The sequence below is a fragment of the Triplophysa rosa genome, linkage group LG23 (genome assembly GCF_024868665.1).
Source record: "Triplophysa rosa linkage group LG23, Trosa_1v2, whole genome shotgun sequence".
Taxonomy (NCBI): Eukaryota; Metazoa; Chordata; class Actinopteri; order Cypriniformes; family Nemacheilidae; genus Triplophysa; species Triplophysa rosa.
In genome coordinates this window covers 15,182,036-15,198,907 of record NC_079912.1, presented here as the reverse complement: position 1 = coordinate 15,198,907, position 16,872 = coordinate 15,182,036, and the positions used below count along the sequence as shown (strand labels likewise).

Below are 16,872 nucleotides of genomic sequence, written 5' to 3'. Positions count from 1 at the left end.
GGTGGCAGGCCTTGGGAACCTGGCTGTGTAATTGGCGTGCTGGCAGTGATTGGCAGTTAACATGACATGGAGAGGCGATAGAAGTTAGGAGTGACAGAATCGGGGTTTGCGGCAAACAGCGGCGCTTGTCATTTGTGCAGGGGCCCGGGCAGCGCCCCCCCTCCTGTAGCCAGCGGTGATGCGGCAGTCAACTGCGCTGCTCGTGCACAGACTCCTTAGAACCACTTCTATATGTACGGAACTTTGCCTCGAGCTAAAGGGAGGCAGGCGTGCTGTTTTTAGCCCTGCGTTTGTGACATACAGGGGTCCAAAAGTCTGAGGCCGCTTTAAAAATCAGTTAAGATTCTCTCTTTTTTTTAAAGTTTTAGGCATTTGGAGAAATATTTTTGAGTGGTATGCTTGAATTGTTTAGAAAATAGATATTTTTTTGTTGAAAAGAATAAGTGAGACATGAATGTGGAATAGACATGCTTTTATATTTTTTGAAGGGGGACGTTTGTCTATCTACTTGAGCACCAAGCATCTCATTATTATTTTTTGTGCAGCACATGTTTACAATACAGATCATTCCAAACTTTTATCATTCTTCTGTGAGAAAAAAAGTATTTGGGCACTTAAGCGTACTTAAAATGTATGGCATGTATGTCATGGCATGAGGTGATACAACAAAGTATGTGACATCTGCAAACGTTTAACTGCAATCACTCTAAATGAAAACGTGGATTGACAAAATATGATTTAGTCAGGCATCAGAAATCGCGCCTCAGGTCGTCATGCTTTTTTATATGTCATGTCATACATTTGTATTTCTTTATTATTTTCTGAAAACCTGATGAAATCGAGAATCATGTCTCATGTAAACCGCTCTGTCTCGTTGGCATTTCCGCAGGTTATCCTGATAAAAGGCATCTAAAAGCGAGAGATGTGACACATGACAGGGCCCTTCCTTCAATCTGTTCTGTCATCTAATCAATAGAGATGGAGATAGGGACCCAGTCACTGTTCAATCACTGCTTCACCGAGTCAAGCCAAGAAGCACTGAATACTCCTGGCAGATCAATGCGGGAAATGTCAAAGGTGAAATCTGGAATTTTTAGAGAGGGAGTACACGCCGCTTCTGTAACCTACGCCTAAAACTTCCACGGCTGAAGAATAAATGGAAATGAAAGGAAATCTAGATACAGCGGATGATTTCTGTCCAAATAAAATACAATCAAATTACAAAATGAAAAGTATGTTCGAGATGGGTTACACATGCTTAGGTATGTTCAAATCATCTATGAAGTTTATATAACAAATAAATGATATATAATTAATAAATGTAAATGATGTATTACATTCTCTTTGTATTAATCAAATAAAATTAAATATTTTGCCGTTTTTAACTTTTTATTAGTGATGGGAAGTCCGGTTCTTTTCTGCAAATTGGATCTTTCGGACAGTCCGTTTCAATGAACCGGTTCAAAAGATTCGGTTCACTTGCTATTACGCCCTCGAGTGTCTTTTGCCGGTCCTACTCCCCTGTCTCTAACCAAAGCTTTCCTGTCTGTTCTCCACTGTCCTATCATATAAAGGCAAAAAGCCCCCTTCGCTGGCTGAGAAAAAGCGACGTAGCCAGCGTTTTTCACGTGTTTTTACACGCAACATGTGAACGGCCCTAACGGTCTATGATAAAACAGTTATCAAACATTAAACATTTAGCTTCTTACAACGCTCTGGCTCTTTCACAGTTAAAGCGGACCTTAACCTCGGCTTCTGTCCATAGCAAATCTCGCTTTCTTTTATTTGTTTGGCCACCTCAATTAGATTGATATTGAGCTCATTCAGATTCCTTTTGTACAAGTAATGTTGTACATTATACAATAATAATAAGAGTGTAAAGTATTATATGTATTAAAATTATTAAATAGATGACAACTAATTGGGACAATAAAGACCTCTCGACTACCCTTAACCTCACTATACACTTTATTATGAATCACCTGTTGGCAAAAATTGGCATACATTTTTCATATTTTCAAAAATATTTTACGGAGAAGGACCCACTCACATTTGCCCATGGGTAGACGCGCAAAAGACGTAAAATGTAAACGGCCCCTAAGTGATTCATACACGGCATTGGTAATAAAGCATTTAGGGCTTTACTGAAAACTTTCGGGGCTTCAGCCCCCTTAACCCACCCCTAGCGCCACTGGAGAACTGTTTAGAACGATTTGGTGAACGATTTGTTCGCTAACCGGCCATCACTACTTTTTATTTTATATATATATATATATATATTAAGTTATCTTTATAATAATCAAATAAAATTTTATATTTTACCATTTTAACTTGTTATTCTATTTATATTAATAAATGCAAGTTATATTAAAATTATTTTATATGAATCAAATAAAATTAAATATTTTACAGTTTATAACTTTATATTTTATATATATATATATATATATATTAGTAATTATTCAAATTTAACTCAATAAACATATATTTAAACGGACATTAAAATAGTATAAAACTATGTATATTTATATATATATATATATATATATGTATACATGTACATATACGTATACATGTTTAGATGTACCTTTTTTGTTTATTGAGTTTAATTTAAATAAATTACTTCATTAAGGTTTATTTACCACATTGTATCTTGAAGGAAGGAAACAAACTGAAAAAAGAACAATATCAAGACACATTTGGCAACAACAGTCACAGTTCAGTGATTTGTGTTTATTTAACAAGCAAATTAGCCGAGGTGGTGCTGATCGAAGCATCATCGCTGAAAAAAATCGCCCGGGCTCATTAGCTTCAGCTACATGTTTACATTTATAAATATACCCGTTTAATTGGAAGATCAAAGCACCCCTGACTACCTTTTGCATGGCTGAAAGATCAAATAAGTTGTGCCTCACAAATCTCTTTAGTCTACTAATTTGATCAAACTCATCTGGGCGCTTCACTTCTTATAACGCGTGATGTTGAGGTGGATGAACGTCGCTCGATGTTCCCGATGATGACTGCTGATCAATGAGCCGAGAGCTTCGCTTTCTGGTCTAGTTGAAGTGCAGCCTGCTAAATCTTTATGTCAGCAATTTTAGCTGCATCATATGCTTTTATTAGGAGCGCAATAAGTGTTTGAGTTGTCTCACGCAGCACCCAAAATATACATCACATAATCAGCCATTTAAAGTTAGCTTCAATTCAAAAAACTTTTTTTAAATATTAGAAATATATGAATGTAGTTACTATACTGAAACTATCCTAGAATGAATGTTTAACAGTTTGGGAAATTTCACACGTTTTTGCAGATTATCAGTCAATTATACTGAACCAAAGCCATCTCTGAAGTCCTCAATCTAATAACTATTATGTCCAAGTGAGTGTTTATGCCTATTGCTAACGGTGACAAATATATTGCATGGTCTAATTCTCAGACTTGTTTGTTGGCCCGCGTTCATCCGGACCCCAACGGCTAGTCGTCGTGATCTCTCTTTGCACCTAGAAAAGTAATTGGTGAAAATGCCTAATGACCGAGCTGACAGACAATATCCCTGTTCATTTATCAAACGGGGTTAATATCCTCTATTCTGACTTTAATTTATTAACTCTCTTTCAAGCGAACTGATCTCAACCACTCGCCATTGGAGTCACGTTCCTGAAACAGCACACAAAAAAATTGTGGTTGTCATTTTTCTGCTTTGTTGAAATGTTGCATACGTTTTAGGCGCTGAATTTATTTCCCTTATATTGCGTCTAAAAGCATGCATTATGAAGTCTGTGGGTTTATTGACTGCATGTGATTCAAATCAATTTTTTACAAAACCAACATTCATTTTCCACGATTCAGTGAATGTCATGCCTGCCTGTATCACAGAATTGTTCCTGTTTTTTTTTTTTGAAAGCAGCTTGAGGCCTTGAAACTTGAAGAGCTTTTTTTTAACTGAAGCGGAATTCTATTCACATGAGTTTGTGAAATGAAAGACTGGTGTGTATTGTGCTGCCGTGTCCTTTCACTGAAGGAAAGAAAGTTGTCACATGGTTTATCAAGGTTCTGAGAGTACAGATGTGTCTCTGGGATGTTGTCATGGATTCAAGGTTGCTAAGATTTTAGGTGACAGCTGAGGAGAAGATTACTGCAGATCTTTGTCCTAAACCTCGGCAGATGCGTGTATACACGCTCATAAAGCAGGTTTTCTGCTAAATAGTAGCCGAATGCACTTCTTTTACAATTTCTCACTTTTTGACAGTTTTAATGTAAACTTGTCTGCTTCATTGTAATATCAGGATGATAAAGCAATGCTTAAAGGGATAAAATGAAAATTCTTTCATCGTTTACTCACTCTCTACAGGTCCTCCAAAACATGTATGACTTTCTTTCTTCTGCAGAACACAAAAGAAGATATTTTGAAGAATGTTGGTAAGCAAACAACATTGGCTCCCATTACCATTCAGAGACATTTCTCAAAATATCTTCTTTTGTATTCCACAGAAAGAGTCATATACAGATTTGGAATGACATGAGGGTAAATAAATGATGACAGAACTCTTATTATCTGTCAGGCTGTGAGGATTGTTCCTGAAAATCTGTGATAAACTATCCGCTCACCTTCATTGTGGCTTGAAACACATTTGTTCTTGTTCCACAAAGCACAATAGGACTTAATGTATTCAATGAAAATGAATTGTGAGTGATTAGATTTTTCATTTTAATGTGGACTGCCCCTTTAAGAAAGTCTAACACCCCACTTTTGCCAGAACAAGACGTTTGCTTAGACCTCAGGGCACACCAGAACTGCTACTTTGTTTTTTTCCTTTCTGTTTGTCTGGCGTCCTGCATCGGTCGGTCTGGGTACACAGGAGAAGTGAACCAGTCGAGGTTTGATTTTTCTGTCATGGCTGTTTATAATGATTAATGCCCCGACTTGGGGCCACTCAGTGTAATTATGGCTCTTGAAGATTTTAGTATTTTTTTTTCCTTCTCTCCATCCCGCATTGGCTCCAAACTCCCCACTGGGAGCAAGTGTAGTGTATCTCACGTTCAGAGCACCTTTTCTGTGAAACTTTTGTATTTAATACACATTTCTTCACAGTTTTAACTCTTCAAGACTTAGGATAGATTTTATTTGAACATTGGTTGGGACACATTGATGTAGGTTATAGATACTTTATTTGTTGGTAATGTTCACATCTGGATGCTGTGTGCTTTGATACCTCTTATACAGATGAAATCTGCCCATCTGGTAGTTGCCATATTTGCAGTGAAACGTTCATTGCCTTGGTTTTTGTAAATGTAGTATTTCCATGCTATACAAATGCAACAAGAGTAACCAATCTAGCAGATCAATTCTGGTGTCGCAGGTACGGTCCTGGCTGAATGTTGAGCGTTCAACGCTACTGAATCTATAATGTCTTTAACAAGCAAGACTGATTTCACAGAGGCTACGTGTTTCAAAGAAAGCTTGGATCAATCTGACACTAGAACATGTAATTTTTATATAAAATATATCAGCACAGTCTAGATCCCACAAATGTAATATATACAGTAAATATAGGAAAATATTGTACAGATGGACAGATTTCTGAACAGATGATATTTGGAACATTTTCTGATCATTCATCGATAATGTGAATTTTCAGGTTTTGTCATAAAACCTAAACTCTCATTAAAGTTAATGGGCGACTTTAAATGAGTAAAGAGTTTTTTCCCCCTGAATTCATGTTGTCATGCTAATAATATGTGACTCTGGACAACAAAACCAGTTTTATGGGTCAATTTTTGAAAATTGGGATTTGTACATCATCTTAAAGCTGAATAAATAAACGTTCATTTATTTATGGTTTGTTAGAATAGGACAATATTTTGCCGAGATACAACTATTTAAAACTCTGGAATGAAAAAAATATTGAGAAAATCGCCTTTAAAGTTGTGTATCAGAGGTGCTGTAGCAGAAGAAACTGGTTTGTTTTAACGCTCTCTATTGGCTTACCGCTGTAATGACGTTGTGGAGAGTAGATGAACCTTCTAAGCTTTACATAGATACCAAACTTGAGTGGGTAATTCCCAAAGAGCGGGCAGCAGTGAGTGAAGTTTGTTAGGTGTGTTTCTGGCCATTTTCGTTCGCGATTTTGCTGCAACCACTCACTGTTCTGATATATTTACGGTAGGAAATTTACAAAATATCCTCATAGAACATGATCTTTACTTAATATCCTAATGATTTTTGGCATAAAAGAAACATCTATAATTTTCACCCATACATTGTTTTGTTGGCTTTTGCCACAAATATTCCCGTGCTACTTAAGACTGGATTTGTGGTCCAGGGTCACATACTTGTAATCAGTTCTTTTATGTTGTGATAGATCGGTCTCAGAAGTGGACCCCCACTGTATGTAATTTTTCTGTGGGATTTTTTTATTACGATCAATTATGATATTTTTAAAAGCACAGCTTTGTTTATAGCAATGATGTCATTTTAAACCTTTATGACATTCTTTCTTCTGCAGAGCAGAATGTTGGTAACAACATGTAACCCCATTGACTTTCAATGTATGAAGACAAAACCATTTCTCAGAATAGTTTCTTTTGTGTTCCACTGAAGCTAGAGTCATATACCAGTTTTGCATAATGTGAGAGTGAAACGATAGCAGAATTTTGATTTGGGCGAACTGTCCCTTTAAGGCTAACATACTTATGCTAAAAGCAAAAAAATGTCATTTAAAGTTACAGGCAGTTAGTATATCGGGAAACCTTTCCTCTATGATAAATGTATTTCCTGTTTTTTCTTTCATTCTGCACTGACAGTAAAAAGCTGCTTGTGATTTCTGTAGCTTTGATCTTCTGGAATAAGACAGTTGCCTGTTTATGAATAGCAAAGCATTTGCTGATACTGTATTTGTTCAACCCTGTGGTTTAATGTGTGGGATTATTGGCCATTGAGGCAGTTTATTCCACACATGATACCTATAGAGGAAGAAAGCGAGATGTAGACGGGAAACGACAGCAAACATCTTCCTGGAGATAATGAAACGTACGTTGCTGCATTTCAAAGGTGGTTTGTATAAATAGAAGCAAATGTGCAGCTGATCGCTGTAAATGTTATTGAAATGATGAATTATGATGATGTGATGGTACTCAATGCAATCAGAACGAGTCAACGTGAGGTCAGAGTACAGTGTATTCTCATTGGTATGAGAAGACGCGCAGACGCTGGTTGTGATGTTAGCGCGTGCGTGCCGACATAGCCTGCTGCATTTTGATTAGTAATTCTCGCAAGTGTCCGCTCCTGAAAGACTGTTTGTTGTACAGATTAGAGGCCTGTTCCGCTGTGATAAAACGTAGTTAGCTCAAAAACACACATGAAATGAGGGACGAGACGGAGACTCTATGGACAAAAAATGAAAACCGTTACTTCCAACGCTTCTTCTACAGGTTGCTGCCTGTGAAGGCACGACGGGACCCAACAGAAATGAGCTCCTCAGACCTATTGCACGTCAGAAACTAGAATATAGGTACAGCAAAGAGGGGCGGCGAGCTACTCCCAATGAGGTCCAAAAGTCTGCACATAGATTTCAATAAATAATTAATACTGTAATCTGTGAGATTTTTGGTTTATGCTCTTGAGTCGGAATGACTCATCTTCATTTGAAGTCGTTTAGTTTTTCTTCCTCTGTCTTTTGCACCCCTCTCTAGGTCAAACAAAATAAAACATGACAATGTGTCCACTCGGGCAGGCTTCATCCTGTCTGGTGCCAGTCGTGCATATTAACACTATAGTTTGTGTGCAGAGATGCATTTACGTCTCACTTCCATCTGTGCTTGTCTTTGGGAATCCAATTTGCATTGAGATGCACGCTGGTAAGGAGAGAACGGAGCGGAGAGCCTGCGCGTCTTATCTCCCGTCGCTGTGTGCGGCACCTGTTTCGGCATGCCGACGTGCTTTCTTTGGGTCATTTTTATGCTTTCTGGTTGCATAATATGAAACATTTTGTTCCACCCTGGCCTGATAATCCAGAGAGCCGGCGGCCAAATGTTCCCCGGTCACGGCTTCATTAAATATGGTTTGGCCCCAAGCTCGTGGTATGGTTGTCTGAATTCTCCACAAAGTTTTCAGTCGAGGGCCACAACATTTAAGAAGAGGTTAGGCTACGTCTTCATCTTCACGGTTGAGGCTACATACGACAGCATCACTCATCAGTCAAAATTTTGCAAATATCTAACCAATGGAAAGTATTAAAAAGTGCTTGTCAACTTTGACAACACTGCATTTAATCATATAAAAAGTATGTTTTTTCCATTTCCTGAAGAACGGAGAATTTGGTTTCGAATTGAGGTTTCGGAAGTACAGCAGCGAATTTCGCACGTAGATGCATAAAATTTGTGATCATTTGATGTCTAGTTATGGCTTAGATCCCTCTTTCAATGCATTTTACCATCTGCTAGGTTGAGGTGTTACAAAGCCCTATTTTTAACTATAAGGTACAATGTTAGCGGTTCTTACCGTAGCGAACCCCACAAATACTTTCAGTAAATAAACCTATATAATAATTAACAATAAAAAATACGTAATACACGCATTTTCGGCGTCACAGTTTCTAAAACAAATTAATGCTAACAAGCATCAAACAGATCAAATTAGCAATAAAAGCTTTTTGTCGTTGTGCCTTGAAAAGCGTTTAAATGTTGTAAAATGACGTTTGCGTGCTGTTATTGTAATTGTTCTGTAAAGGCGTAGGTTCTAATTAGGATATGCAAATCATCCTTTCACACTGCTAAATTATGATGGACGGTTTATCAGAGTTCAAAGGATTAATCTGTCCCTCTCTTTTGTTTGTTCTGTTGAGTTTATCGGCTCAATTTTCACAGGATGAGAGCAGACGAGACGCTAAATGTAATTTCTTAACCTATTAGGCTTGTAGATTCAGGGTCTTGGACACTTTGGATTAGAGCTGGTTGCCTTTGGTGCTTGCTTAGGTAAACGCCACTGCTTACATTTGTGTTTGGAGGTTTGAAGAAAGGCTAATAAAATGTTACAATACACTGTGTTATGGTTATCAATGAAGAATTTAGATTATGTAGCCTGTTGAAGAGAGGTGTGATATTACTTTTCTACATTCTTAAAAATTCTAGGTTGTTTCAACGTCAGGGTAAAATAAAGACAAACCCAATTGTTGGGTTTCAGTTAACTTACTGTATAATGGGTTGTTTTAACCTAAAATGCAAATTGGTTGGGTCAAAATAAAGCAATAAATGCCAATAAGCCTTGGTTTACAGTGATTTTATAACAGCTAAGGGGTAAGGTTGTATAAAATAAAGCACAGCAAATAAAATGTATGATATTAATAAAAAATAGTGGTTTAGAAAACAGCAAATCAGAACTAAGTGTTTTATAAATTGACATTTTGGTTAATTAAACTAGAGAGCCACCAATGCTAAATTTCTCCACCGATACAGATAGCCGATCATTCAGAGTGATATCTGCCGATACGGATTAAATTAATTCATATTTTTCTTAACTTTCTGAATATTTTTAATAAATATGATGACTATTAATATTGAACATTAAACTGGTGATGTTTCTTAACATTTTCTATATACAGAGCACAAATTCATCGCATTTCCTGTCCTCTTTTGATTGACAGGATATATCTGCCCTGATCATCAGCTGTTTTTAAACTATCAGCTTTTATCGACCGATACCGATAATTGGCCCATACATATCAGTGCATCTCTAATTTAAACAAACAGTTGTGATTGCCCACATGGATTAAAACAAAGATTTTTTTACTTGGAAGATGATTAAAAGGTTAATTGGGTTCCTTGCCAATTAATTGGGTTCCTTGCCAATTTTAGGCACTCTGCTTCGCGTCGTACCACAACGCCCTTAGCTGTTATAAAATGCACTGTAACCCACTGCTTCGCTGGGCTTATTGCTTTAATAAATCCACAACGCGACACTAGAACATGACTTGGACATAATTTTGACTTGGGCTGGTACAGTGACAACCTGGCATCATAACACTTGCGTTCTGCAAAAATATCAAATTCTAGTTGCTTTTTACTTTGGAAACAAACCCCTGCGTGTTTACGCAGGGGTTTGAAACGTGGCACAAAGCATTTCTTGGCTGGAAACCCAGAAGATATGTCTACACTGGTGATAGCCTGAATTTGTTGGCTCAGTGGAGCCCAATATCGTGGGCCAAACCCATTAGCCAATGGCAGTTCACCTGATGGTACGACTCTTGTGTCACTGCCAGCTTCATTAGCCGGCCTTCTAATTTACCGTGTGGACTGATTACTGTCCGACAGAGATGACCTGTACTCCATACATCTCATCAGTGATGGATAGTATAACAGTTTGGCAAGGAACCCACAGCAGTTTGATGCCAAGCGATGAATTTTCAAGTACAGCTTAATGTAGTCCCAAAAACATCTATCATAGTTCATGGGCATGCTGGCACTTTTGAGAAGAGGCAAGCCTCTGGTACGTGTGAAGAAAATGTAGTCCATAAAGTGTAGGAAAGAAGATATTAGTGTGAACTGATGGATGAATTGCTTGATTTCGTAATGTACCCTCTTTTTTATGTGTGGTTTAAGTAGACTTCATTTTCCTTTCTGCATGGCACAATTTCAAACACGTATGATTAAATATGAATTTAGCTCCGCTTTCAAAGCCCCCCGGGAGAGAAGGGGAAATAACACTATTGAATTTGTGTCATGCATTTTTGTAGAATATAGCCGTAATTGTCTGATTCGTGTTGTTCTACACAGAAAGTAAAGCCTCAGACTATATTTTACAGTAAAGGTTTCCATTGGGATATTACGAGCGTGGCGAATTTCTATGAACGCCAGGTTCCAAAGTACGGTAATCATGATCCATTATTAAAGGTTGCAGAAGGTTAGACGTGTTTTTACATGTCACTAAACTCAATGAACCAATGGCATTTCTTTTCATCCTGTAGGATTTGGTGACCAATATGTCTCCGCGTATTGTGCGTGGAACCACCTCGGGACCGCTGTATGGACCCGGACAGGGTTCCTTTCTCAACATCGAGCTGATCAGTGAGAAAACCACCGCTTACTGGTGCCAAAGCGTGAAGCAGCTCAAAGCTGACTTTCCAGAGAATGTACAGTAAGTGATTTGTCATGTCTCTTATCGTAATTTTACTGTATGCTGCATGAAAATGGTGACCAATATTTGATGATGAAAATACAAGAGGAACCGAATTCGAAACCATAGAAGCCATTAGAAACTATATGATTCCACTATGGATAGAATGATGTACTGTAGCGTGTCAGAAATAGAAACCAGGAAAAACGGAAATAGCTTAAAATTACAGTTCAATGACTTTACACGGAGCATCTGCTGCTGGTATTGCTCAAACATTAATGAACATGACGTGCCTTCTGTCACAGCATGTTGGGTACAGAACACTGTTGCCTCTTATCTCATTCTTACAACGTATAGGAGGTCTTTGTGTTTGGTGGAAGCCACACACGACTGTCTGTGTTAGCTAGTTATTTTTCCTCAACGGTTTGGCTTTCAAGTCATAAAATTTGAATACGATTTCAATATTCATTTCTCATTGTTCCATTTATTATTCATAGTAATGTGATCCTCATGTTTGCTAATGAAATCCAAATATTTATGATGCGAGCCAGCTCCATCCATAAGTAGGTTTTTTCTATCTTCTGCGGTATTGGTACGGCAGGAACAGCATATGCTTGCTGAAATTACAGAATGACAACTCATTTGTTCACTTCTAAGATTCTGTATCTAGGTTTCTTTTTTGTGCTCAGGGAATATCAAAGGATTAATTGATTTCTGATGACGATCACGGGCCGCGCTAATGGAAGCGATGCCCAGCATTCACTGCGGTGGCTTTTGTATTGAGGATGAAAGCAGCATTTTTTCTGAAACAAGTTGAAGAGAGAATCTTCTTTTTTGAGGAGAGATTTTCTTTGCTGCTTTAAATGATATAGCTTGACAAGTTTCATTACATGTTTTGAAGTATTTCCTGTTAAAACAGGAAGAACAAGCATGCTATGTCATGCGCTGGCTTCTCATGCTAACATGGTCAATTTGTTAAAAATCGAGTTGGACGTATGACGTAGTATTTCTGTAGTTGATACACTCCCCCAGCACTCCAATTAGTTTGGGAAAGTTTTTTTTTATAATTCTGGATCCCTGTGGCCATTCTCCCGGGAAAGCATGGCGAGGCGAAAGAAAGAGCCCGCCCACGAGCCAACCGACGAGCGAGACCCGCTTACCATCAAGATTATCTGCGCTGCGTCAAGATGGGCAGCTGCAGCTCGTTACTCTTGCGATAGTGAAGTTTAGGTGTGTCTGTTTGTTCACGGCATTTCAGCGATGGATATAACACTGGATTTGGAGATCGTTTGAAACCGATAGATGGCGCGGTCACAGCGCTAAAAGATGCCGGAAGTCAAACTAAGTCATACGTCTGTGTTTTGTTGGCAATCGGCGTGTACGTGCATAATGTACAAAACACGCAGGGATTAATGTGATGATGTGTTGCTTGCTCGTGCTGTAGTTCAATCCCGCTCTTTCCACTAGTCCCACCTCTAGCAGCTCTTGTTTTTCCGGAAATAATCGTACAGCTGTATCTCTCTTTTATAAATTTGATCAAACTAAAAACCCTTTGAAGATACGACGTATGCAATACTACTGTATGGGTACTCAAAATTAATATGAGATTGGCAGAAACATCCTGTGATATGCGATCTTTAAACAATAGCAATCTGTACATTTACGACCATTTTTGGTCAAATGTTGTGTGTGTATGTACAAATATAATGTTAACTAAAATATGTTAACATTTACTGAAAAACTGTTAACATCTTAAAATGTATATAATTTATAATTTTTTAAATATATATTATCTTTAAAAAATATATATATTATAATTAATTAAATTTATATATACTGTGTATATATATATATATATATATATAGCCTATATAACATGAGCTAAAAAACATAAACTTGAAACTTTTGAAAGCCATGTTCAAGTACACGTGGACACAAACTTTTTTTGTGCGTTTGTGAGCACTTTTTGTCACCTCCGTGAACACTTAAAATGTGTTGGCCTGTGTTGTTACAGAGAGAATAGTTTCTGTTATTTAATTTGTCAGCCTGCGAGGAGAGGTCAGTCTGTTAAAGTTCTTCGGTTCCTGTGCTGTCACATCTCTCCCACCCGTTGCTGGAAAACTGTCTTTCCCTTCATAGAACGATAGGAACAGCCCTCAAACCCCATCAGAAGGCTGCCGTGGCCGGTGCCGGTCAGCCAAATTGCGGTTTGCTGTTATCACTGCTTCCCTTTTTTCCCATTATTACTCACAGTGCTGCCTTAGGGAATTGGCGGAAGTCATCGGTCCACGTGTTCTCGTACAGACTCTAGGTGACCGATCTCTATGGAGACACATTGTTAGAGTGTAAGGGGGTCCGAAGGCGGTCGCTGGTGGCTAGGTTATTGATCTTATAACCAGGTAATCCCCAATACCCAGAACCTCGCCGGCTCGTGCCGGTTAACGTGACACGCCGACCAGGGGGCTCAGACCGGATTGGTGTTAATAAACTTAAAACTAGATCCCTCTCCAGCTTTTCCGAGGGCCTTTCGGCAATAACACGACGTTAACGCGAGCAAAGGTCAAGCCCTAATCAAAACAAGAACGTATAATACCCGAAATGAAGCCTGCGGCGTTGATCTCTTCATCATCGTTTGGAACGCCGTCGGCAGCGCTGGGTTTATGGTAATATTACCAAACACTATTTCAGGGTGTATCAAATATCACTTATATGTCACTGTTGTACAGTAAATCTCTGCGGTAAATGTCAGAGTACTTAACTTTATTTGCCCCCTAAAACTTGGCAATATTTTCTGCTCTTGTGTAGGTGGGCTAAGCTGAGCACCTAACCGCCTGCTGCTTTTGGGTAAACGTAATGCCCGAGAGATTTATATCTAGCGGAAATTTGTCCCGGGGGGACAACACAGCCTCCAAGTTTAATATCCTCCCATGAAATCAGTTTTCTCCCCAGACTCCTGTGCTCCCGTTGTTAGGACCAATCTTTTCCGTCTCCGTGCCGCCCACCCCTGCCTCATCAGCAGCAAATATAAGTCATGGACATCCGATGAGACATGAGTTTAGATGTAATCACATTGTTGGACGAAGTAACACTAGATAGGATGGCCTTCATTGCCCAGTTTTTTCTAGACATCTCTGGAGCTATTAAACTCGTAATGGAGTGCTGCCACGTACACAGTCAACATGGTTAGTGTTTTTTCCCCGGTAAGATGAGGGATGTAGCTGCTGAAATGTTGACCCGGTAAACTCTTTTCACCTGCTAGCGTGGGCAGATTTCGGGAGAATATGGTGCCCTCGGTGGAGTTTGTCCGCGTACCGTACGATTTTTATGTCTGTGATTACTAAAACCAAGACTTGTTTTGAGGCTGTCTGTATCCTGTTTTATGACCGACTTCTTGTGTATTGTATAAAAGACAAGCAAACGGGGCAGGCTAATCCAGAAAAGGCTCTTATTTAATCGCCTCGCTTTGGGGCTTGATACGGTTTTAATAATGGCAGCGCAACAGTGGATTTGTCCTGGTCTTGTGAATTATAAATATTGATTTTGTGACTTAGAAGGAGGCAGCTGTTTTTCAGAGACTAGATAATACCCTTCAGATCCGTTTTATAATGTGAAATGGCACACAATGAAGCGGGCCTGAAAAGGCCACGAGGTAAAACCCTGTCGAACCCTCAAAATCTTTCAATGCTCTCTTTTCCTACGGTGTCTCTTCCTCATACTCCATCTCTCTTCTCTCCACTGCAGATTGTCATATCCAGCATAATGTGCAGCTACAACAAAGCCGATTGGACCGAGCTTGCCAAAATGGCAGAGGTGAGTCTTTGTTATGCTAATTTGCGGACGCTCGCAGTTGTGAAATAATAACCTTTTCCCTTAGGGATAATTTGGCACTTTTGATAACACTGCTTGTTGTATCTGTGCCACCGCGTACTGTCCTTTACCGTACTGCAAAACCAACATTTACTGTTATCCAAAAAAGAAACCTTTATTGAATCACTGGCAGCTGATCCTGGATCTAAAGTCGGCTACATTTACGGGAAATGCTTATCGGAAGCGACTAATCTGATGTTGCCAAGAATCTGAGAGGGATGAGGTGCGGGATGCCAAGGAGTGAGCCGCTGACGGCTGGAGGATGAGAGGGAGGTAGATGAGAGGACTTCCCGGGCCAGACATCTTTAGACTGGTCCATCTGTGAGAGTACCTGGGATTTTTTTTTTTTGAACGTCGACATCTTATAGGCTATCCACATAAACGCACGCACATCTTCCAATCATCCGCATGCACACGGATACATCGGCACACTGTATAATCACAGGGCTTGTGATATTTTAAGTGGAAATAGAGGAAGACAGCGGCGTGACCCCGGGATTAATCATAGTTGACTTGCAGATCTCAGGCGCTTAATTGTGCAGAGAAAATGGCTGAAAGTAAACAGTCAATGTGTTAATTCTGGTATCGATCACATCGACGCTCCCCCCATCCTCGCTTTCACCTCATTAAATCGGCCTGTCAAACCCTCCCAAAACCCTCTTTTACTAACGGCAAAGATGGACATCTGGTATTTCCCGTCCCCCGCCCCCCTCCATACTACTGTCATTATGTATTCGCCAGACGTCCCCTGTCATCGGAGCCCAGGTACGTTTTGCATATTGTGTATTCATAAGACAGACCGGTGATGTAAAGCGTGGCGAGAACATCGCTTCGGGGTACCGCTGCCGTGTCACTGTGCCGAGGTTCTGCTCTTTCACCTGTATTAGTTGAAAGTGGACGGATTGATCCGTTTTCGTGAGAAGCGGACTAATGGGACACGGGGGCGAGCGGGTGAAATAACGTTTGTCTTTAGGTTTCGACGGCCGGTGGCCTGAATGCCTCCTCCTCTGCTGTTTAGCTACCTGTGCCGGCAAATATGAAATAAAGGCTCAGTTGCCATGGCAACTCGGTTTCAAATAGAATCAACCATTCATTCCCACTTTGAAATCTAAGGGAGCACTTAACACTGTTCCTCGCCTAAGGATACTACTTAAAAGTTTTTTTTTTTTTTTCTTGCCTTTTCTCGCACGCTCACCTTTTTTTGTCTGTCTCTCTCTCGTTGCTCCGTTCGCGGGAGTGTCAGTGCGAAGTAAACCGTTCTGCTTTCATTCTCCACCTCTGTTCTGCTACTTCCCTCCATAAAATCGCCGCCTTCCAGTGAAATATTACATCATAACGACGTGCCCGAGGCTATAATTCATAAATGTCAAAGTCCCTCCGTGAGCTGTTCCTATTTTATCCAATTGAAAGTTGGCAGAAGAAAAAGGAACAGTGGATTGCAGATAAATGGTATAAGTGTGCGATGTGTGGTTGTTCGTGACTGGCATTGCTGCGCAGTCGGTGAATTCGTGAATTTAAACTACTGAAAGTCCCGCAGGTGTCACTCAAAATGCCAGATCCTGCAGCCCACCGGGTTTGTTTCTTACTTAAGATTTTTAAAGGGATAGTTCACTTAAAAACAGTCATCATTTATTTACCGTCATCACATTCAAAACCTGTAAATGACCCGTTCTTCTGTGGAACACAAAAGAAGATATTTTGAGAAATGTATGAGTGGTTTTGTGTCCTTACAATGGAAGTCAATGGGGTCAAATGTTGTTTGGTTACTGACATTCTTCAAAATATCTTCTTTTGTGTTCTGCAGAAGAAGAGAGTCACACATGTTTGGAATGACATTACGGTGAACTGTCCCTTTAAGTGCTCAAATTTAAACTGCTGTATGTTGTTACACTTT

The 16,872-nt window shown here is 39.4% G+C and overlaps 1 protein-coding gene across 1 annotated transcript in view; it reads left to right on the top strand.

The window, feature by feature from the left end:
* The window catches only part of dpyda.1 (dihydropyrimidine dehydrogenase a, tandem duplicate 1), a 154,578-nt gene that overhangs the window by 91,408 nt on the left and 46,298 nt on the right, over positions 1-16,872 (top strand). Inside the window, 2 exon segments of the mRNA XM_057322035.1 lie at positions 10,963-11,127; positions 14,853-14,921. Coding sequence (XP_057178018.1) covers positions 10,963-11,127; positions 14,853-14,921 — 234 coding nt within the window.